Raw genomic sequence first — 22,833 nt, forward strand, 5'->3', positions numbered from 1 at the left:
AGCTGTATAGAAAACACTGTCCTTTGTCATTCAACAAATTCTACAAGGTAACAAAGGTGTTTCTTTTCAGTTTTTTATTGAATGGATACATCTACATAAATCAGAGGCCTCGCAGTACAAATACTTGCCCAAAAAAAGTTTTGAAATTCAGCTATTATGAAAAACCTTGATTAAACGATCTCTGTACATTCTGTGAGATATGTTGAGGAGCTGGAACAGAAGTCAGAAACAAGACGGGGCCCCATCGCCACTCACATACGCGTTAACCCCATTCTCTATTGACCCTCAATACCTCCACCCTTTAATACCGCCACCCATGCAAACACACACACTCCAAACAGCCTTCACTTATTCATCATCCAACAACCACCATCTTCCACACACTCTCAAACACCTTTCATTCATACCTCTCCCTCATACACGATCTAGCTTGTGCTTCTCCACTGTTAACAGACTGATGTCTTAGAGAGAAAACAAATCTCTCCCTCGCTGATCTAGGTATGAAGCCTAATTCGATTTTTCGTAAAAATAAAACAAAAACAGTCAATCACATTGAGAGACGGGAACATTTATAATGTACATATAATATAAATGTCAATACTCTTGTCACACTGTCATTGGCATTAGAAAGAATGGATTTAATGCAATGGTGGTTCAAACGGATTTCTCTTTTTTTATTCAAGTGCTCTTGCTTGCTCTTTTTGGGTGGGACACAGACACAGCGAAGGTACTTTATATCTTAGGCACCATAGCCTAGGTACATTATATACTATATATCTTAGGCATCATAGCCTAGGTACATTATATACTTTATATCTTAGGCACCATAGCCTAGGTACATTATATACTATATATCTTAGGCATCATAGCCTAGGTACATTATATACTATATATCTTAGGCACCATAGCCTAGGTACTTTATATCTTAGTAATGTTATCTAATATATAAAGTACCAAGGCAAAGACCTTTATATGAGTTGCAGCGTAGGTCTTCCTTTGCCAAGCACACAAATGGGTAAAAAGGTGGTGTGACTATTATCCCAATTATCAACTCAAAATTACAAAATGGATTTGCCTTTTATTTAATACGGCAGTGATGCCCCAGCCTAGGGACAGTCAATAAAGAAATGTACATTGTAGATTGAGTCGTCATGTATCATTTATAGAAATGTACAATGTAGATTAAATCATGTGTCATTTGTTCAGATCCACTGTTAGACTCCAATGACATTAGATTCATTCTAGATGATGAAATAAATAAACATGATGCTAGGACTGATTCTCTGGAGGCCAAGTAACAAAGACCCTTCCTTACTGCACCTCAGAGAGAGAGGGGGAAGGAGGGAGGGATACAGAGAGCGGGAGGGAGGGATACAGAGAGCGGGAGGGAGGGAGGGATACAGAGAGCGGGAGGGAGGGAGGGACACAGAGCGGGAAGGAGGGAGGGATATAGAGAGCGGGAGGGAGGGATACAGAGAGCGGGAGGGAGGGAGGGATACAGAGAGCGGGAGGGAGGGAGGGATACAGAGAGCGGGAGGGAGGGAGGGAGGGATACAGAGAGCGGGAGGGAGGGATACAGAGGGAGGGAGGGAGGGATACGGAGGGATAGCGGGAGGGATACGGAGGGAGAGCGGGAGGGATACGGAGGGAGAGCGGGAGGGATACGGAGGGAGGGATACGGGAGGGAGGGATACGGAGGGAGAGCGGGAGGGATACGGAGGGAGAGCGGGAGGGAGGGAGGGATACGGAGGGAGAGCGGGAGGGAGGGAGGGATACGGAGGGAGAGCGGGAGGGAGGGATACGGAGGGAGAGCGGGAGGGAGGGATACGGAGGGAGAGCGGGAGGGAGGGATACGGAGGGAGAGCGGGAGGGAGGGATACGGAGGGAGAGCGGGAGGGAGGGATACGGAGGGAGAGCGGGAGGGAGGGATACGGAGGGAAAGCGGGAGGGAGGGATACGGAGGGAGAGCGGGAGGAGGGAAAAATTCGAGCGGGAGGGATTCAGAGGGAGGTGGGCCAGATGCCTAGGCCTGTGTGTTGGTCCCGTTCTTGTTAGGTGGGCCACTGGCTGGGAGGTTGTTGGGAGGGGGAGGAGCATCTTGGCGAGGGGGCATCCGTTCATTGACCCTGTCCAGACCTCGGGCCTCCTCAAAGGACTGGATCTTATGCTGCGGGTTGAACCCTTGGATAGCTGGAGAGAGATGTGGAGTTTAGCATCAGTGCAGGATACAGCACAATACAGGGGGTTTGGTCTGACTCTTAGTAAGGGAGGTATGGGGGTGAAGAGGAAGATTTAGGATCTAATCTACAGTCTAGTAGGTACTAGGTAGTGGTTGGTAGGGGTAATAGAAGTATAGTCTAATATGGTCATGTTTAGTCTAATACATAAATTGTAGTTTGACATTGTAGACTTGAGGGGTTTGGTTGTTAGAAGGTTTTGGTAGTTAGAGGTAAGACACTTACTTCAAAAACATCAAGGCAGCATGGGCAAACAAACAACAGAGAAAAGGAGATTGAGACCAGGTGGAGGAGAGGGAGTGGAGCGAAGTCTCAGACTATTTGGTAAATGGCATAAATAGTCTGATACTTTAAAACTTCATGGTATGTCTTCTTAACTTAGTAATATGTATATAAACAACAATAATACACTCAAATTTTGGGAGGGAGGAAGAGAGATGGAGACAGAGATGAGAAATGACTTGCGTACCTCGTGCCTCTTCTGCCTGTACGGTAGCTGTGTAAGCGTGAGTAGTAGAGCCATGCCCAAAACATACAGAGAGAGAGTTAACATTACCAACAGACCCAGATCAGTGAGTTAAACATCTATAGTCAGTGAGTTGTTATCAATTCATTCAGTGGTAAACATCTATAGTCAGTGAGTTATCAATTTATTTATTCAGAGTGGTAAACATCTATAGTCAGTGAGATATAAATTTATTTAGTCAGTGGTAAACATCTATAGTCAGTGAGATATCAATTTATTTAGTCAGTGAGTTGTTATCAATTCATTCAGTGGTAAACATCTATAGTCAGTGAGATATCAATTTATTTATTCAGTGGTAAACATCTATAGTCAGTGAGTTGTTATCAATTCATTCAGTGGTAAACATCTATAGTCAGTGAGTTGTTATCAATTCATTCAGTGGTAAACATCTATAGTCAGTGAGATATCAATTTATTTATTCAGTGGTAAACATCTATAGTCAGTGAGTTGTTATCAATTCATTCAGTGGTAAACATCTATAGTCAGTGAGTTATCAATTTATTTATTCAGAGTGGTAAACATCTATAGTCAGTGAGTTATCAATTTATTTATTCAGAGTGGTAAACATCTATAGTCAGTGAGTTATCAATTTATTTATTCAGAGTGGTAAACATCTATAGTCAGTGAGATATCAATTTATTTATTCAGTGGTAAACATCTATAGTCAGTGAGTTATCAATTTATTTATTCAGAGTGGTAAACATCTATAGTCAGTGAGTTATCAATTTATTTATTCAGTGTTAAACATCTATAGTCAGTGAGATATCAATTTATTTATTCAGAGTGGTAAACATCTATAGTCAGTGAGATATCAATTTTTTATTCAGTGTTAAACATCTATAGTCAGTGAGTTATCAATTTATTTATTCAGTCATAAACATCTATAGTCAGTGAGATATCAATTTATTTATTCAGTGTTAAACATCTATAGTCAGTGAGTTATCAATTGATTTATTCAGTGGTAAACATCTATAGTCAGTGAGTTGTCAATTCATTCAGTGGTAAACATCTATAGTCAGTGAGTTATCAATTTATTTATTCAGAGTGGTAAACATCTATAGTCAATGAGTTATCAATTTATTTATTCAGTGTTAAACATCTATAGTCAGTGAGATATCAATTTATTTATTCAGAGTGGTAAACATCTATAGTCAGTGAGATATCAATTTTTTATTCAGTGTTAAACATCTATAGTCAGTGAGTTATCAATTTATTTATTCAGTCATAAACATCTATAGTCAGTGAGTTATCAATTTATTTATTCAGTCATAAACATCTATAGTCAGTGAGATATCAATTTATTTATTCAGTCATAAACATCTATAGTCAGTGAGATATCAATTTATTTATTCAGTGTTAAACATCTATAGTCAGTGAGTTATCAATTGATTTATTCAGTGGTAAACATCTATAGTCAGTGAGTTGTCAATTCATTCAGTGGTAAACATCTATAGTCAGTGAGTTATCAATTTATTTATTCAGTGGTAAACATCTATAGTCAGTGAGTTGTCAATTCATTCAGTGGTAAACATCTATAGTCAGTGAGTTGTTATCAATTCATTCAGTGGTAAACATCTATAGTCAGTGAGTTATCAATTTATTTATTCAGAGTGGTAAACATCTATAGTCAGTGAGATATCAATTTATTTATTCAGAGTGGTAAACATCTATAGTCAGTGAGTTATCAATTTATTTATTCAGTGTTAAACATCTATAGTCAGTGAGTTGTTATCAATTTATTTATTCAGTGTTAAACATCTATAGTCAGTGAGATATCAATTTATTTAGTCAGTGGTAAACATCTATAGTCAGTGAGATATCAATTTATTTATTCAGTGGTAAACATCTATAGTCAGTGAGTTGTTATCAATTTATTTATTCAGTGTTAAACATCTATAGTCAGTGAGTTATCAATTTATTTATTCAGAGTGGTAAACATCTATAGTCAGTGAGTTATCAATTTATTTATTCAGAGTGGTAAACATCTATAGTCAGTGAGTTGTTATCAATTTATTTATTCAGAGTGGTAAACATCTATAGTCAGTGAGTTATCAATTTATTTATTCAGAGTGGTAAACATCTATAGTCAGTGAGTTATCAATTTATTTATTCAGTGGTAAACATCTATAGTCAGTGAGTTATCAATTTATTTATTCAGTGGTAAACATCTATAGTCAGTGAGTTATCAATTTATTTATTCAGAGTGGTAAACATCTATAGTCAGTGAGTTGTTATCAATGCAGTCAGTCATACGATCATTCAACCCCAACCTCCCCAGCCCACTTCCCTCTGAAACGTGACACAGGAGTTACATATGACTGTGATTAGTGTAGAAAGGGGAATGTTCTGGGTTTAAGAGATTGATCAAGGTTTAAAGAGAATTCTGCAGGTTAGAGAATGTGGATTAGGGATAGGTGAGTGAGAGAGAGCCAGGGAGTGTGTGTGTGTGTGTGTGTGAGAGTCAGGGAGCCCGAGAGAGGGAGGGTTAAGTCTGTTGGTGGGTTTGAGTGCAGGCAAAGGATAAAACAATTCTCTCATGATGCAATAGTAGTTCAGGTGAGAGTGTGTGTGTGTAGGTGTGCATACGTACCGCTCTCCAGGGTCTGCCGTCCTCCAGACAGAACTCCCACAGGCAAGGCCCCAGTGGGGGTCAGCCCCTTCAGCTGTAACACACTCTCATTCTCCTCTCTGTCAACACACACATTCAGTTTCCAGAGTCAACAGCATGGTTGTTACAAGCGGGGCACCATACAAAGATTGGACTGGAAGCTGAACATAACCAAGTCCAGATAGAATCTGTCTGCAGGTCTTCTCATCAATGCATTTACAGTGGTTGATTACATCTAATCAATGAAACCAGAGAGAGTCAAACACGCGTGTACTGTACCTGAGCACAGAAAAGACACGGGCCATCTTCCCGATCGCTCGGATCTTATTCCTGATTACCTCCTTCCTCACAGCAGAAGTTCCAGCTGAGAGGGAGAGAAAGGTAGAGGGAGAGAAAACGAGAAAGCGAGAGAGAGAGGGAAAGAGGATTGAGAGAAAGAAGGGAGGAGAGAGGGAGAAAGAAGGGAGGAGAGAGGGAGAAAGAAGGGAGGAGAGAGGGAGAAAGAAGGGAGGAGAGAGGGAGAAAGAAGGGAGGAGAGAGGGAGAAAGAAGGGAGGAGAGAGGGAGAAAGAAGGGAGGAGAGAGGGAGAAAAAAGGGAGGAGAGAGGGAGAAAAAAGGGAGGAGAGAGGGAGAAAAAAGGGAGGAGAGAGGGAGAAAAAAGGGAGGAGAGAGGGAGAAAAAAGGGAGGAGAGAGGGAGAAAGAAGGGAGGAGAGAGGGAGAAAGAAGGGGGAGGTAACAGACTTGTGAAACATAACACACCGTCCGTGTTCAAGAGCATCCAGAACCGTGATGTATTATGGGTAAATGGATTTTTAGATCAGTCAGTCAACTTTAAAGTCTGCTGCAATGTCGAACGCGCCCACACACACAGCTCAGCTGATACTCAGCTGCCATGTGGCAACAATAGAGGCGTTGATAAATATCTGTTGTTGGATCCGTTAGGGGTGTGAACTCTATCACCTCTATTTTTGCTACACTGCACTTCAGTCAAAAACAACTTCACTTCCTTAAAGGTTTCATTTCCTCTTTGAAGAAACACGTTGCAACTATATCATCATTTTCATACATGGAAAGTCAATATGAAAGAGTTAAGTGTCTGTGTCTCTTACCCTCGCAGGTGTCGTCTCCTTCAGACATGAGCTCGTCATCAGAGCAGATGTTGAGCACGTTAACCAGCATCTCTGTCACTGTAGGAACACACACACATTATCTCACACAGAGGTCAGTTTTGCAAAGGTAACAAGAAGCCCAAAGTTACTACACACCGTTATAACACACACATATACACTCACCCTTCTCGCCTACGAAGGGCAGAGACCAGGTGAAGACGTCCATGAAGTTGGGCAGCCAGTAGGGGTGTGGGGAGCAGTTGAACTGACGGATGTTCATCACGTTGTTCTCATACTTCAGCACCGCCGCTACAAGAACACACACACACGATCTACCCTGTGTTGCCATGGTTTCTACCTTGTTGCCATGGTTTCTACCTTGTTGCCATGGTTTCTACCTTGTTGTCATGGTTTCTAACGTGGGTAACCTTTGTGTTTGTTTACCTTTGTTGTTGTACACGTCCAGGTAATTCGGAGCAGAGAATATCGTGATCAGAGAAGGAAAACCCGTCGTCTGGCTTTTCCTGTACATTCTATACCTGGAATACACAGTTTATATCACAAAACAGTATCATACTACTATTATTATGAATTAATATTATTAATAATACTCACCCAGCGTCCTGGGCTTCATGTGCTCTTATTACTGACAGCAGATTATTGTTCATCAGAAAGTCACATACTGCTGGGTAACTGTAGAAGTAGGAGCAGCCTCGAACTGAGTTATGAGCAAAGTGTTCCTGGGTCTTCTCAGAGCCGTAGTCTTCTCCAGGGTCTGACCACAGCAGGTCACACATGGGTCCGAACGCAGGGGGCTCCTTAAACCGGTCCAGCTGGTCAGCACAGAGTTAAACACAGTGAATCTACAGGGTTAATCCGGTTAAACAGTTAAATAACGCAGGGTGCTCCTTATACCAGTCAAAACACTTAATATCATTGTCAGCTTCACCAGTTAAAACAATTAATAGAGTTAATCCAAAGTAGGTCAGGGGTTAGAGGTCAGGGGTCATACCTTGCGTATGTCGTCCAGACAGGTGATTTCGGGGCTCAGGCCTCCGTGGACACACAGGAACTGCTGGTTGAGGAGCGCAGCCAGGGGAAGGCAATCAAACGCCTCCATACACGCATCATACACACGCTCAGAGTACTTTATCTTACCTAGAACACAACAGAGAGGACATTATTATTACTATAAGACATACAGACACGCACCCACCCACAGAAACCCAGACACGCACCCACCCACAGAAACCCAGACACGCACCCACCCACAGAAACCCAGACACGCACCCACCCACAGAAACCCAGACACGCACACACCCACAGAAACCCAGACACGCCCACACCCACAGAAACCCAGACACGCACACACCCACAGAAACCCAGACACGCACACACCCACAGAAACCCAGACACGCACAGAAACCCAGACACGCACACACCCACAGAAACCCAGACACGCACACACCCACAGAAACCCAGACACGCACACACCCACAGAAACCCAGACACGCACACACCCACAGAAACCCAGACACGCACCCACCCACAGAAACCCAGACACGCACCCACCCACAGAAACCCAGACACGCACCCACCCACAGAAACCCAGACACTCACCCACCCACAGAAACCCAGACACGCACCCACCCACAGAAACCCAGACACGCACCCACCCACAGAAACCCAGACACGCACACACCCACAGAAACCCAGACACGCACCCACCCACAGAAACCCAGACACGCACCCACCCACACACAGGCACCGAAACCTGCACCCAACCACACAGGCACAGAAACCTGCACCCAACCACACAGGCACAGAAACCTGCACCAACCACACAGGCACAGAAATCTGCACCCACCCCCACACAGACACTAAATACACAGCACCACTCACACTCCTGTTTAAAGGTGAAGTACTCTGTGAGATGCCGGCACTCATGGTTTCCTCTGAGTAGGAACAGAGTGGTGGGGTGGTTGATCTTCAGTGTCCACAGGAACAACACACACTGAAGAGAACGAGAGAGTGAGTTCCATCTCATGTTGCTAACACTAGCTACGATCACGACAGCTAGAATGAAGGACAATAGATATGTAATATCATTAGAATACACTGGCTTAATCAGAACATAAGAGGGACACAAAACCCAATTGTGTGTGGGGTGGGGTTCGACGACAACTGGGTACTGTGCTGCTGACTATTTAAAGATGTGCTCCTAAGCCCTGCAACACAAGACCGGGTTACAGGCCACGGCTCTTAATGTTAGATGAAACAGCAGATGTAGAAACACACGGACCTCTATGCTGAAGTATCCTCGATCAACATAGTCCCCCAGGAACAGGTAGCGGGTGCTGCTGGGCGAGCCGCCCACCTCAAACAGCTTCATCAGGTCAAAGAACTGGCCATGGACATCCCCACACACTGCAACACACACACACACACACGAGTTAGAAGTCCATCTGTCAGAGAATGTTTGGGGTTAATAACAGGTCAGAGGTTACCTGTTATAGGTGCTTCCACCTCCAGCATGCATTTCTCTTGTCGCAGGATGTTGGCTCCATCAGTGATGATGCGAAGAGCTGCTTCCTCCTCCAGACGGCCCTCCTTAACAAGATGGGTCTTGAGCACCTCAACACTGGGCTTCCCGTCTACATACAGGTCCTTTACCGTCAGCTTGGAGCCAGGGGGGTAGGGCACCGCTACAAAGCAATACAACATTATTATAAAGAATATACACTACAAACACTAATTAACTAATGAATCTATCAAAAACCAGGACACACCTTCTAGCAGCTCTATTGGTTCATTAAAACCCAGGACACACCCTCTAGCAGCTCTATTGGTTCATTAAAACCCAGGACACACCCTCTAGCAGCTCTATTGGTTCATTAAAACCCAGGACACACCCTCGAGCAGCTCTATTGGTTCATTAAAACCCAGGACACACCCTCTAGCAGCTCTATTGGTTTATTAAAACCCAGGACACACCCTCTAGCAGCTCTATTGGTTCATTAAAACTCAGGACACACCCTCTAGCAGCTCTATTGGTTTATTAAAACCCAGGACACACCCTCTAGCAGCTCTATTGGTTTATTAAAACCCTGGACACACCCTCTAGCAGCTCTATTGGTTTATTAAAACCCAGGACACACCCTCTAGCAGCTCTATTGGTTTATTAAAACCCTGGACACACCCTCTAGCAGCTCTATTGGTTTATTAAAACCCTGGACACACCCTCTAGCAGCTCTACTGGTTTATTAAAACCCTGGACACACCCTCTACCAGCTCTATTGGTTTATTAAAACCCTGGACACACCCTCTAGCAGCGCTATTGGTTTATTAAAACCCTGGACACACCCTCTAGCAGCTCTACTGGTTTATTAAAACCCTGGACACACCCTCTAGCAGCTCTATTGGTTTATTAAAACCCTGGACACACCCTCTAGCAGCTCTACTGGTTTATTAAAACCCTGGACACACCCTCTAGCAGCTCTATTGGTTTATTAAAACCCTGGACACACCCTCTAGCAGCTCTACTGGTTTATTAAAACCCTGGACACACCCTCTGGAGGTCTCAGGGTGCCAATCCTTCCACATTAAAATGTGGTGGCTCTAGTCTAGAGATAGACAGTGTGTGTGTGTGTGTTGCATGGCTGAGTGACTGGGTAAAAATACAGTGTCATATTTGCAAGAGGATTGGCAGAAATCAGGAAGATCAGATTTGACTGGCAAAAAATCATCTGTATCGGTCTCCCTCCCTCTGGGCTATATTAAGTCCTAGTCACATAAATAGTCTACCATTCATTCATCAGAACCCCCTATTTTATATTACCGTCGGTGTGGTGCCAGGTATTGCATCCATAATTCCCTCTGAAAATAGCTAAAATACACTATTTCCAAAAGTATGCGGACACCTGCTCATCGAACATCTCATTACAAAATCATGGGCATTAATATGGAGTTGGTCCCCCTTTTGCTGCTATAAAAGCATCCACTTTTCTGGGAAGGCTTTCCACTAGATGTTGGAACATTGCTGCAGGGACTTGCTTCCATTCAGCCACAAGAGCATTAATGAGGTTGGGCACCGATGTTGGGGGATTGGGGCTGGCTCTCAGTCAGCGTTCCAATTCAAGAGCATTAATGAGGTTGGGCACCGATGTTGGGGGATTGGGGCTGGCTCGCAGTCAGCGTTCCAATTCAAGAGCATTAATGAGGTTGGGCACCGATGTTGGGGGATTGGGGCTGGCTCGCAGTCAGCGTTCCAATTCAAGAGCATTAATGAGGTTGGGCACCGATGTTGGGGGATTGGGGCTGGCTCTCAGTCAGCGTTCCAATTCAAGAGCATTAATGAGGTTGGGCACCGATGTTGGGGGATTGGGGCTGGCTCGCAGTCAGCGTTCCAATTCAAGAGCATTAATGAGGTTGGGCACCGATGTTGGGGGATTGGGGCTGGCTCTCAGTCAGCGTTCCAATTCAAGAGCATTAATGAGGTTGGGCACCGATGTTGGGGGATTGGGGCTGGCTCGCAGTCAGCGTTCCAATTCAAGAGCATTAATGAGGTTGGGCACCGATGTTGGGGGATTGGGGCTGGCTCACAGTCATTAATGAGGTTGGGCACCGATGTTGGGGGATTAGGGCTGGCTCTCAGTCAGCGTTCCAATTCAAGAGCATTAATGAGGTTGGGCACCGATGTTGGGGGATTAGGGCTGGCTCACAGTCATTAATGAGGTTGGGCACCGATGTTGGGGGATTAGGGCTGGCTCTCAGTCAGCGTTCCAATTCAAGAGCATTAATGAGGTTGGGCACCGATGTTGGGGGATTAGGGCTGGCTCACAGTCATTAATGAGGTTGGGCACCGATGTTGGGGGATTAGGGCTGGCTCACAGTCATTAATGAGGTTGGGCACCGATGTTGGGGGATTAGGGCTGGCTCTCAGTCAGCGTTCCAATTCAAGAGCATTAATGAGGTTGGGCACCGATGTTGGGGGATTAGGGCTGGCTCACAGTCATTAATGAGGTTGGGCACCGATGTTGGGGGATTAGGGCTGGCTCACAGTCATTAATGAGGTTGGGCACCGATGTTGGGGGATTAGGGCTGGCTCACAGTCATTAATGAGGTTGGGCACCGATGTTGGGGGATTAGGGCTGGCTCACAGTCATTAATGAGGTTGGGCACCGATAGTTGGGGGATTAGGGCTGGCTCTCAGTCATTAATGAGGTTGGGCACCGATGTTGGGGGATTAGGGCTGGCTCACAGTCATTAATGAGGTTGGGCACCGATAGTTGGGGGATTAGGGCTGGCTCTCAGTCATTAATGAGGTTGGGCACCGATGTTGGGGGATTAGGGCTGGCTCTCAGTCATTAATGAGGTTGGGCACCGATGTTGGGGGATTAGGGCTGGCTCACAGTCATTAATGAGGTTGGGCACCGATGTTGGGGGATTAGGGCTGGCTCTCAGTCATTAATGAGGTTGGGCACCGATGTTGGGGGATTAGGGCTGGCTCTCAGTCATTAATGAGGTTGGGCACCGATGTTGGGGGATTAGGGCTGGCTCTCAGTCATTAATGAGGTTGGGCACCGATGTTGGGGGATTAGGGCTGGCTCACAGTCATTAATGAGGTTGGGCACCGATGTTGGGGGATTAGGGCTGGCTCACAGTCATTAATGAGGTTGGGCACCGATGTTGGGGGATTAGGGCTGGCTCACAGTCATTAATGAGGTTGGGCACCGATGTTGGGGGATTAGGGCTGGCTCACAGTCATTAATGAGGTTGGGCACCGATGTTGGGGGATTAGGGCTGGCTCACAGTCATTAATGAGGTTGGGCACCGATGTTGGGGGATTAGGGCTGGCTCACAGTCATTAATGAGGTTGGGCACCGATGTTGGGGGATTAGGGCTGGCTCTCAGTCATTAATGAGGTTGGGCACCGATGTTGGGGGATTAGGGCTGGCTCACAGTCATTAATGAGGTTGGGCACCGATGTTGGGGGATTAGGGCTGGCTCTCAGTCATTAATGAGGTTGGGCACCGATGTTGGGGGATTAGGGCTGGCTCTCAGTCATTAATGAGGTTGGGCACCGATGTTGGGGGATTAGGGCTGGCTCACAGTCATTAATGAGGTTGGGCACCGATGTTGGGGGATTAGGGCTGGCTCACCGTCATTAATGAGGTTGGGCACCGATGTTGGGGGATTAGGGCTGGCTCACAGTCATTAATGAGGTTGGGCACCGATGTTGGGGGATTAGGGCTGGCTCACAGTCATTAATGAGGTTGGGCACCGATGTTGGGGGATTAGGGCTGGCTCACAGTCATTAATGAGGTTGGGCACCGATGTTGGGGGATTAGGGCTGGCTCACAGTCATTAATGAGGTTGGGCACCGATGTTGGGGGATTAGGGCTGGCTCACAGTCATTAATGAGGTTGGGCACCGATGTTGGGGGATTAGGGCTGGCTCACAGTCATTAATGAGGTTGGGCACCGATGTTGGGGGATTAGGGCTGGCTCTCAGTCATTAATGAGGTTGGGCACCGATGTTGGGGGATTAGGGCTGGCTCTCAGCCATTAATGAGGTTGGGCACCGATGTTGGGGGATTAGGGCTGGCTCTCAGTCATTAATGAGGTTGGGCACCGATGTTGGGGGATTAGGGCTGGCTCACAGTCATTAATGAGGTTGGGCACCGATGTTGGGGGATTAGGGCTGGCTCTCAGTCATTAATGAGGTTGGGCACCGATGTTGGGGGATTAGGGCTGGCTCTCAGTCATTAATGAGGTTGGGCACCGATGTTGGGCGATTAGGGCTGGCTCTCAGTCATTAATGAGGTTGGGCACCGATGTTGGGGGATTAGGGCTGGCTCACAGTCATTAATGAGGTTGGGCACCGATGTTGGGGGATTAGGGCTGGCTCACAGTCATTAATGAGGTTGGGCACCGATGTTGGGGGATTAGGGCTGGCTCACAGTCATTAATGAGGTTGGGCACCGATGTTGGGGGATTAGGGCTGGCTCACAGTCATTAATGAGGTTGGGCACCGATGTTGGGGGATTAGGGCTGGCTCTCAGTCATTAATGAGGTTGGGCACCGATGTTGGGGGATTAGGGCTGGCTCACAGTCATTAATGAGGTTGGGCACCGATGTTGGGGGATTAGGGCTGGCTCTCAGTCAGCGTTCCAATTCAAGTTTCCAGTTTAAAAGGAACATGAACAAGTAAAGTGAAATGATTTTCTTGCAAACTTAAAACCTAACAATGCAATAATCAATAACAATGTTTTACTAGAAAATACATGTGAAATACAAATAAATATGAAATACACAAAGTAAGCAAGCATACTATACACAGGAAATATATTTGTTAAATGTCAGATCCAATAGCATATTTCCATGTGCAGGAGTGATGGAGGTAGACATGTAAAGGGGTAAGGGAGCTAGGCAACAGGATCTAAGATAAACAGAGTAGCAGCAGCTTGCAAATGAGTGTGTGTGTGTGTGTGTGTGTGTTGGAGTAACAGTGTGTGTGTGTGTATGGGCCCTGTGAGTGTGCATAGAGTGAAATAAAAGGTCAATAAAGATACAAGGTAAACTCAGATAGTCTGTGTATATATTTTGTGAGCTATTTATCAGTCTTATTGCTTGGGGATAGAAGCTGTTCAAAAGCCTGTTGGTATCAGACTTGATGCACCGGTACCTCTTGCAATGCGGCAGAAGAGAAAATAGTTGGAGTCAGATTTTTCGGGGCTTCTTTTCACACCGCCTGATATAGAGGTCCTGGATGGCAGGGAGCTCGGCCCCAGTGATGTACTGGGATGTCCGCACAACCCTCTGTAGCTCCATGCGATCAAAGGCTGTGCTATTGCCATAGCAAGTAGTGATGCAGCCAGTCACTATGCTCTGAATGGTACAGCTGTAGAACCTTTTGAAGATTTGAGGGCCCGTGCCACATTTTTTCAACCTCCTGAGGGGTTAGGGGCATTGCGGTGCCTTTTTCACAACTGTGCGTGTGTGTTTGGACCATTAAGTCTTTAGTGATTTGGACATTGAGGTTGCAAAGGGATGTGCTCAGACTCAGAGTCCTAAGCTTGGTGACGAGCTTGAAGGGGACAATGGTGTTGAATGCTGAGCTGTAGTCACTGAACAGCATTCTCACATAGGTATTCCTCTTAACTACATGGAGAGCAATTGAGATTGCGTTGTCTATGGATCTGTTGGGGAGCTATGCAAATTGGAGTGGGTCTAGGGTGTCTGGGATGGTGGAGTTAATGTGTGCCATAACCAGCCTCTCAAAGTACTTCATGATTACAGAAGTGACCTCTACAGGGCGGTAGTCATTGTGGCATGAAGCCTTAGAGTTCTTGGGGGAAGGTTGTGGTCACCACAAAATGTGGGGATTACAGACTGGGACAAGGAGTGGTTTAAAATGATTGTGAATATGCCTGCAAGCTGTTCTGCGCATGCTCTGAGAACGAGCCCTGGAATACCGTCGGGGCACGCTGCCTTGTGAGCGTTGACCTGATTCATCCCAAAGGTGTTCAATGGGGTTGAGGCCAGGGATCTGTACAGACCAGTCAAATTCTTCCACACTGATCTTGACAAACCATTCTGCATGGACCTTGCTTAGTGCACGGGGGCATTGTCATGCTGGAACAGGAAAGGGCCTTCCCCAAACTGTTGCCATAAAGATGGAAGCACAGAATTGTCTAGAATATCATTGTATGCTGTAGTGTTAAAATGTCCCTTCACTGGAACTAAGGGGCCTAGCACGAACCATGAAAAACAGCCCCAGACAATTATTCCTCCTCCACCACCAAACTTTACAGTTGGCACTATGCATTCGGGCAGGTAGTGTTCTACTGGCATCTGCCAAACCCAGATTAGTCCGTTGGACTGCCAGATGGTGAAGCGTGATTCATCACTACAGAGAATGCGTGTCCTCTGCTCCAGAGTCCAATGGCGGCAAGCTTTACACCCCTCCAGCCGACACTTGGCATTGTGCATGGTGATTTTAGGCTTGTGTGTGGCTGCTCTGCCATGGAAACCCATTTCATGACGCTCCCAACGAACAGTTCATGTGCTGATGTTGCTTCCCGAGGCAGTTTGGAACTCGGTATTGAGTATTGCAACCAAGGAGACGATTTATGCTTCAGCACTCGGCGGTCCCATTCTGTGGCCTAACACTTCGTGGCTGACCCGTTGTTGCTCCTAGATGTGTCCACTTCTCAATAACAGCATTTACAGTTGACCATGTGAGCTCTAACAGGGCAGAAATTTTACTAACTGACTTGTTGGAAAGGTGGCATCCTATGATGGTGCCACATTGAATGTCACAGAGCTCTTCAGTAAGGCCATTCTACTGCCAATGTTTGTCTATGGAGATGTGCTCGATTTTATACACCTGTCAGCAACGGGTGTGGCTGAATTAGCCAAATCCACTAATTTAAAAGGGGTGTCCACATACACTATATATACAAAAGTATTTCTTCCCTCCATCTCTCTACCTCTATCCCACCCTCTGCCCAGTTAGTGTAACATTTCAGACTGAGCCAATCATGTCACACTAAAGGTTCATCTTATCTAACCCATACGCCACATAGTCCACACACACATACTGGTTCATCATATCACACTACACACACTAATCCCGGGCAGCTCCTGTATACGCTAGGGCCCAGGGCAAAAAAAGGGCCCATAGACAGTATCATTACACAGGCAGAGCGATGCAGCTGGCTGGCCTGATCAGGTTACCATCGGTAACTAAGTCAAAAGGTCAAAACGTCAACCCTCAGAGAGCACTGACAACACACACGCCTCTGACAAAAACGGATTATTGATCGCAGCGAATTACACTTAAAAACATGTAAAATGTTGGTCCCATGTTTCATGAGCTGAAATAAAATATCCCAGAAATGTTCCATCTGCACAAAAAGCTTATTTCTCTCAAATGTTGTGCACACGTTTTTTTTAAGCTATCTGTGACCAACCGATGCATATCTGTATTCCAGTTCATGTGAAACCCATAGATTAGGGCCTAATGAATTGATTTCAAATGACTGACTTCCTTTTATGAACAATAACTCTTTAATCCTTAATGGTGAATCTGCCACATTACAACAAAGAAGTTATTGCAAACAACCAACACTGTGTTTCCCCCTCGGACATCATTGCATGTGCTATTGAAGTACACAATATTTACTGGGGGGGGAAGAAATGTTGCGTCACTCCTCAGCTCGGCAACAATAACAATGGTGGTGGGGGCGAACAGTGGCACTGTTTCCCAATACTGCGGATTCCATCTCTAAAGGCATAGGTTGCTTTCTTTTGACAAACAACGGTGTGCAACTAATCAACAATATTAGCATGAGAGATGTGTTCTGACAAAATTAATGGATTCTATTGTAATACCAATTTATCATCACCTCCATGCTGCCACTGTTTGGGTACACAGAGAAGGCATCTCTTTTAATAAACCTGATTGGCCTAAAAAGCAGTTTGTTAAATGGTTGAAAGTAATAAGATTACATTTTGGCCTATTCTAATTTGATGTAGGGAATGGGATATAAATAAGTTGTTTTTGTGACCAGTAGACCTAATTGGTTAGCGTAAATTACAAACAAAGCAATTGGGGGGAAAATGTGTGAATCTTCTAGTGGTTTAGATCTGTCTTGGTAGGCTTCCACATGGACTCATTTCTCTTCAAAAGTTGGCAAAACAACATTTGGTGCAACAGGCCTAGGCCTATACAAAATTAAGCAAGCACAGGCATGCTAGATCTATTGAATGTACAGTTGGCCCAGAACAGAGCAGCTGGCCCTTAAATGTACACGGAGGGCTAATATCAAGAACATGCATGTCAAACTCTCCTGACAGAGTTGAGAGATTGACTGCATTACTACTTGTCTTTGTGACAGGTATTGACGTGTTAAAAGTGCCGAACTGTCTGTTCAAACATCTAACACAAAGCTAACACACAGCTCAGACACCCCACACACCCGACAAGACATGTCACCAGTGGTCTCTTCATAATCCCCAAGTCCAGAACAGAGGCAGGGAAACGCACAGTACTACATACAACTCTATTCCACATCAAGTAACTCAAGTTAGCAGTAAAATTCCACACACACAAAAAAAAGACAACGCGGACTGTGGACACACATTGTATTGTTGTAATATTTGACATATTATATTCTAAATGTGTAATGGTGGAGCAGTGTAAATTTGTACAGTGCACAATGTCTTGTCTGATGTAGACTATTGTTTTGTTCGGACCCCGGGAAGAGTAGCGGCTGCTTTGGCAGCATCTGATGGGGATCCCAATAAAATACTAAATGAGGGTAATGTCTACCGGTAATGTCAGCAGATGAACCTAATTTGACTTGTTACACAATTGACATGCCATTAAATGTTTTTTTCCATTTAATTTCATGTTTACTACGTCAGCTAAAAGCTGAATTACAGTAACACATACAATAAACAGATTTAAATGACTAAGATACAACAAAATCTAAATGTCAGGGAGTTGAGACAAGAATGGAGGTTGACCGATATGAACGGTGGAGGGAGGGAGGGAGGGAAAGGGGTGTATCTTGGTCAGTGACAGCGAGAGGAGTATCTTGGTCAGTGACAGCGAGAGGAGTATCTTGGTCAGTGACAGCGATAGCGAGGGGTGTATCTTGGTCAGTGACAGCGACAGCGAGGGGTGTATCTTGGTCAGTGACAGCCACAGCGAGGGGAGTATCTTGGTCAGTGACAGCCACAGCGAAGGGAATATCTTGGTCAGTGACAGCGAGGGGAGTATCTTGGTCAGTGACAGCGAGAGGAGTATCTTGGTCAGTGACAGCGAGAGGAGTATCTTGGTCAGTGACAGCGACAGCGAGGGGAGTATCTTGGTCAGTGACAGCCACAGCGAGGGGTGTATCTTGGTCAGTGACAGCCATAGCGAAGGGAATATCTTGGTCAGTGACAGCGAGGGGAGTATCTTGGTCAGTGACAGCGAGAGGAGTATCTTGGTCAGTGACAGCGACAGCGAGGGGAGTATCTTGGTCAGTGACAGCGACAGCGAGGGGTGTATCTTGTTCAGTGACAGCCACAGCGAGGGGTATATCTTGGTCAGTGACAGCCATAGCGAAGGGAATATCTTGGTCAGTGACAGCGAGGGGAGTATCTTGGTCAGTGACAGCGAGAGGAGTATCTTGGTCAGTGACAGCGAGAGGAGTATCTTGGTCAGTGACAGCGACAGCGAGGGGAGTATCTTGGTCAGTGACAGCGACAGGTGTATCTTGTTCAGTGACAGCCACAGCGAGGGGTATATCTTGGTCAGTGACAGCCACAGCGAGGGGAGTACCTTGGTCAGTGACAGCGAGGGGAGTATCTTGGTCAGTGACAGCCACAGCGAGGGGAGTATCTTGGTCAGTGACAGCCACAGCGAGGAGAGTATCTTGGTCAGTGACAGCCACAGCGAGGGGAGTATCTTGGTCAGTGACAGCCATAGCGAAGGGAATATCTTGGTCAGTGACAGCGAGGGGAGTATCTTGGTCAGTGACAGCCACAGCGAGGGGAGTATCTTGGTCAGTGACAGCCACAGCGAGGGGAGTATCTTGGTCAGTGACAGCCACAGCGAGGGGTGTATCTTGGTCAGTGACAGCGAGGGGTGTATCTTGGTCAGTGACAGCCACAGCGAAGGGAATATCTTGGTCAGTGACAGCGAGGGGAGTATCTTGGTCAGTGACAGCGAGAGGAGTATCTTGGTCAGTGACAGCCACAGCGAGGGGAGTATCTTGGTCAGTGACAGCCACAGCGAGGGGTGTATCTTGGTCAGTGACAGCGAGGGGTGTATCTTGGTCAGTGACAGCCACAGCGAATGGAATATCTTGGTCAGTGACAGCGAGGGGAGTATCTTGGTCAGTGACAGCGAGAGGAGTATCTTGGTCAGTGACAGCGACAGCGAGGGGTGTATCTTGGTCAGTGACAGCGAAGGGAGTATCTTGGTCAGTGACAGCGAGGGGAGTATCTTGGTCAGTGACAGCGACAGCGAGGGGAGTATCTTGGTCAGTGACAGCGAGGGGAGTATCTTGGTCAGTGACAGCGACAGCGAGGGGTGTATCTTGGTCAGTGACAGCGACAGCGAGGGGTGTATCTTGGTCAGTGACAGCCACAGCGAGGGGTGTATCTTGGTCAGTGACAGCCACAGCGAGGGGAGTATCTTGGTCAGTGACAGCGACAGCGAGGGGTGTATCTTGGTCAGTGACAGCCACAGCGAGGGGAGTATTTTGGTCACAGTTGCAGCCAGGGAGGTCAGTGGGCATAGAGTCAAGCTGTAGGCCTATGTATGAGTGAGTGTGTGCGTGTTTAGCCCAGTGCTGTCTGTAGGATGGTTAACCTGGCGGCATCAGAGAGGCAGGTTTAATGACCTCAGCAGCTTGATGCTCCTAACCCACTGAGCCTGTCACACACACACACACACACACACGTTGGGTCCACAACAAAGTACATTGTCTTAAAGAACAAGGTCATCACAGTTCTTGGAGCTCCTCAATCCTACGTGGTCCTCTTCACTCCCTGTGGAGCGTAAGGCCTTACCCTCAGTCCTGTTGTTGTTTTCATAACATAGACCAGGGTTACAGTTAGATCAGGCAGCATACAGTAAGCCTACCTGCTACCATTCATAAATACCTGCTACAGTGTAGACAGAGCAGTGGCTATGCACTGTTAGGCTTGCCATTTACATGCTGCACAAGTCCATTACAAATTTCAAATAGAAGCTGATATTTCGAAAGCAAATGTTGCAAGTTGGTAGCAATACCCCCCACACCCCAATAGGCCACCCAGGTTGTAAATCAAAAGACCCGCTCCATGCCACTCAATCCACTGACAGTCATTCAGCATATGCCGCAGGGGCCCTGGTTGTGTGTGTATGCTGTGGTATAACCCACCAGTGCGCGCACACACACACACATCAAAAGAGGTTGGTGGCATTATGGGGAGGACAGGATCGTGGTAATGGCTGGAGCGGAATTGGTGGAATGGTACCAAATACATTAAACATATGGCTTCCATGTGTTTGATGCCATTCCATTTGTTCCCTTCCAGACATTATTATGAGCCGTCCTCCCCTCAGCAGCCTCCACTGACACACACACTCTCTCGCCTCACTGGTCTACTGACCCAGACACACATCAAACAGACAGACAAGACACTTGAGAACACACACGCTTATTTCAGTTCAGTCAGTGTGACAGTCAGATAAAACTAAAAATATAATCTAAGTAGGAGTCTCAAAAACATGACTATCTAGCTAGTTTGTTACAACAAGATTGATGGCAAAATCTAAGTTATTTGAGGTAAAATATTTATTAGCTTGCTATTATACTTTATTCTCTCACGACGTGTCATCCGAGTGCTGCAGACTAGCAACCTAACTAGGGAAGCTAGCTTGTAAATGAACAAACCATTAACATTATCCCACTTGTTCCAGCAAGCCAAATACGATGAGCACCTGAACGATCTAAGTAGCTTGCTAACGTTAGTTGGCACGAAGCATCTTGTCGGTATCGGTGCATCTACAGCCAATTAAACTAGTTAGCTTGATCGCTAGCTAGCTGTTTTCATCGCGAATTAGCTGCTAGCCAACTTCCTGCAACCACTTGCTGAATTAATAGAGATACAATTGCATAGCTACCTTTAATGGGCCGATCGGTGGTGGACAGTTTGGTTGGTGTTTGGTCTTTCGTCACCGACATCTCGGCGTATCTTCCCCAGGAGGAACCAGTTAGCTAATGGTGTGAATTCCAAGGCGTAGCTAGCAGGCTAGCTAGTGAAATGAACTAGCCGTGCTAGCTAGCTACCTCCAACAGCACCTCTGGATCCGCAGCCGTCCTCTCCGGCAGGGGGTTAGCAGACTAGGGAAATGCAGATCAACTGGGCAGGAACGTAATTTAGCTAGCTAGATGTGGGGAGGGAGGGGGAGGGGGGGGGGGTCACTTTAACCACTAAATGAAAGCTTTCTTCCTGCCTTGTCGAGCCAGAGGTAGCTAGTAAACCAACTGCTGTCAAATTATCTGTCAGATGAACAGACTGCTCCGGTCCAGGAAAAGGTTTCCAACCGATCTCTGTTTTCTCTGGTTTACACACCGCAGCTCAATTCATGTCTTAATTTCAACTGCTTCTTCTTGGCTGTACCTAATCTGATCCAGGCCTCTAGTTTGGGGTTTTAGTCGTGATCAAATATATCGTCCAGACTGCTGTAGGATTACTGTAGCAATCCACCACAAACGGATTTCCTACAACATGGCCGTGTCTGTCAAACGCATGGTATTGTGGGTAGTGTAGTATTATTGTCATGCCCCGACACCTGTGGGACACACCTGTCCACATAACTGTCTGCTTGTAGGCCGCCTATACAGACACATAAACACACACACATTTTATCTCAATAGCAACAAATATACTGTTTCCTTGAGGTCAAGACCCTTGGTGCACACTGTTGAGCCTGTTGAACCTTTATTTAACTAGGCATGTCAGTTAAGAACACATTCTTATTTACAATGACAACCTACTAAAAGGCCAAAGGCCTCCTGCGGGGATGGGGGTGAGATAAAAAATAAAAAATAAAAATATAGGACAAAACACACATCACAACAAGAAAGACACCACAACACTACATAAAGAGAGACCTAAGACAACATAACATGGCAGCAACACATGACAACACAGTATGGTAGCAACACAACATGACAACATGGTATCAACATAACATGGCAGCAGCACAACATGGAAGCAGCACAAAACATGGTACAACAGTTTGTCTTTTAGTCAATGTACTTTTTGAACACTAGATGTCAATAGCCACTAGTGATATACAATAACAGTGAAATGTACATTGCCAAAAGTATGTGGACACCACTTCAAATTAGTGGATTCGGCTATTTCAGTCACACCCATTGCTGACAGGTGTATAAAATCGAGAACACAGCCATGCAATCTCCATAGACAAACACTGACAGTAGAATGGCCCGAACTGAAGAGCTCAGTGACTTTCAACAAATCTGGGGTGTCTGTCCTGTATTTGAGGGATGTGGGAGGGATCGGGAGACATTTGTTGCCACCTTTCCAGCAAGTCAGTTTGTCAAATGTCTGCCCAGCTAGAGCTGCCCTGGTGAGCTGTAAGCGCTATAATTGTGAAGTGGAAATGTCTAGGAGCAACAACGGCTCAACCGCAAAGTAGTAGGCCACACAAGCTCACAGAACGGGACTGCCACGTAATGCGTAAAAATCGTCTGTCCTTGGTTGCAACACTCACTACCAAGATCGAAACTGCATCTGGAAGCAACATCAACATAATGACTGTTAATCGGGAGATTC

At 46.0% G+C, this 22,833-nt stretch overlaps 1 protein-coding gene across 3 annotated transcripts; it reads right to left on the bottom strand.

The window, feature by feature from the left end:
* Positions 1–59: 59 nt before the first annotated feature.
* Positions 60–21,786, bottom strand: LOC110537109 (serine/threonine-protein phosphatase 2B catalytic subunit gamma isoform). 3 transcript variants are annotated; one of them, XM_036937101.2, is made up of 13 exons: positions 21,152–21,786; positions 8,989–9,186; positions 8,784–8,908; positions 8,384–8,495; positions 7,494–7,639; positions 7,097–7,314; positions 6,926–7,020; positions 6,665–6,790; positions 6,482–6,559; positions 5,651–5,735; positions 5,354–5,451; positions 2,707–2,733; positions 60–2,190 (listed from the first exon to the last, which is right to left on the bottom strand). In XM_036937101.2, the coding sequence occupies exons 1-13, from the start codon at positions 21,210–21,212 to the stop codon at positions 2,024–2,026; spliced, it is 1,536 nt and encodes a 511-aa protein (XP_036792996.1). In that variant the 5' UTR covers positions 21,213–21,786; the 3' UTR covers positions 60–2,023. The 3 variants fall into 3 exon arrangements, with proteins under 3 accessions (XP_036792996.1, XP_036792997.1, XP_036792999.1); XM_036937102.2 differs by having other exon boundaries at positions 60–2,181; positions 21,152–21,785; XM_036937104.2 differs by lacking the exon at positions 2,707–2,733 and having other exon boundaries at positions 21,152–21,785.
* Between the last annotated feature and the right edge of the window lie 1,047 nt (positions 21,787–22,833).

The sequence above is a fragment of the Oncorhynchus mykiss genome, chromosome 12 (assembly GCF_057628025.1).
Source record: "Oncorhynchus mykiss isolate SJ-2025 chromosome 12, ASM5762802v1, whole genome shotgun sequence".
Lineage (NCBI taxonomy): Eukaryota > Metazoa > Chordata > Actinopteri > Salmoniformes > Salmonidae > Oncorhynchus > Oncorhynchus mykiss.

Coding starts and splice junctions, on each gene's coding strand:
- LOC110537109 (XM_036937101.2), bottom strand. CDS start 21,212: ATGTCGGTGACGAAAGACCAAACACCAACCAAACTGTCCACCACCGAT. Junction 8,496..8,783: donor GAGGATACTTCAGCATAGAG/GTCCGTGTGTTT, acceptor CGTTCTCTTCAG/TGTGTGTTGTTCCTGTGGAC. Junction 2,191..2,706: donor ACAGGCAGAAGAGGCACGAG/GTACGCAAGTCA, acceptor ATCTCTCTCCAG/CTATCCAAGGGTTCAACCCG.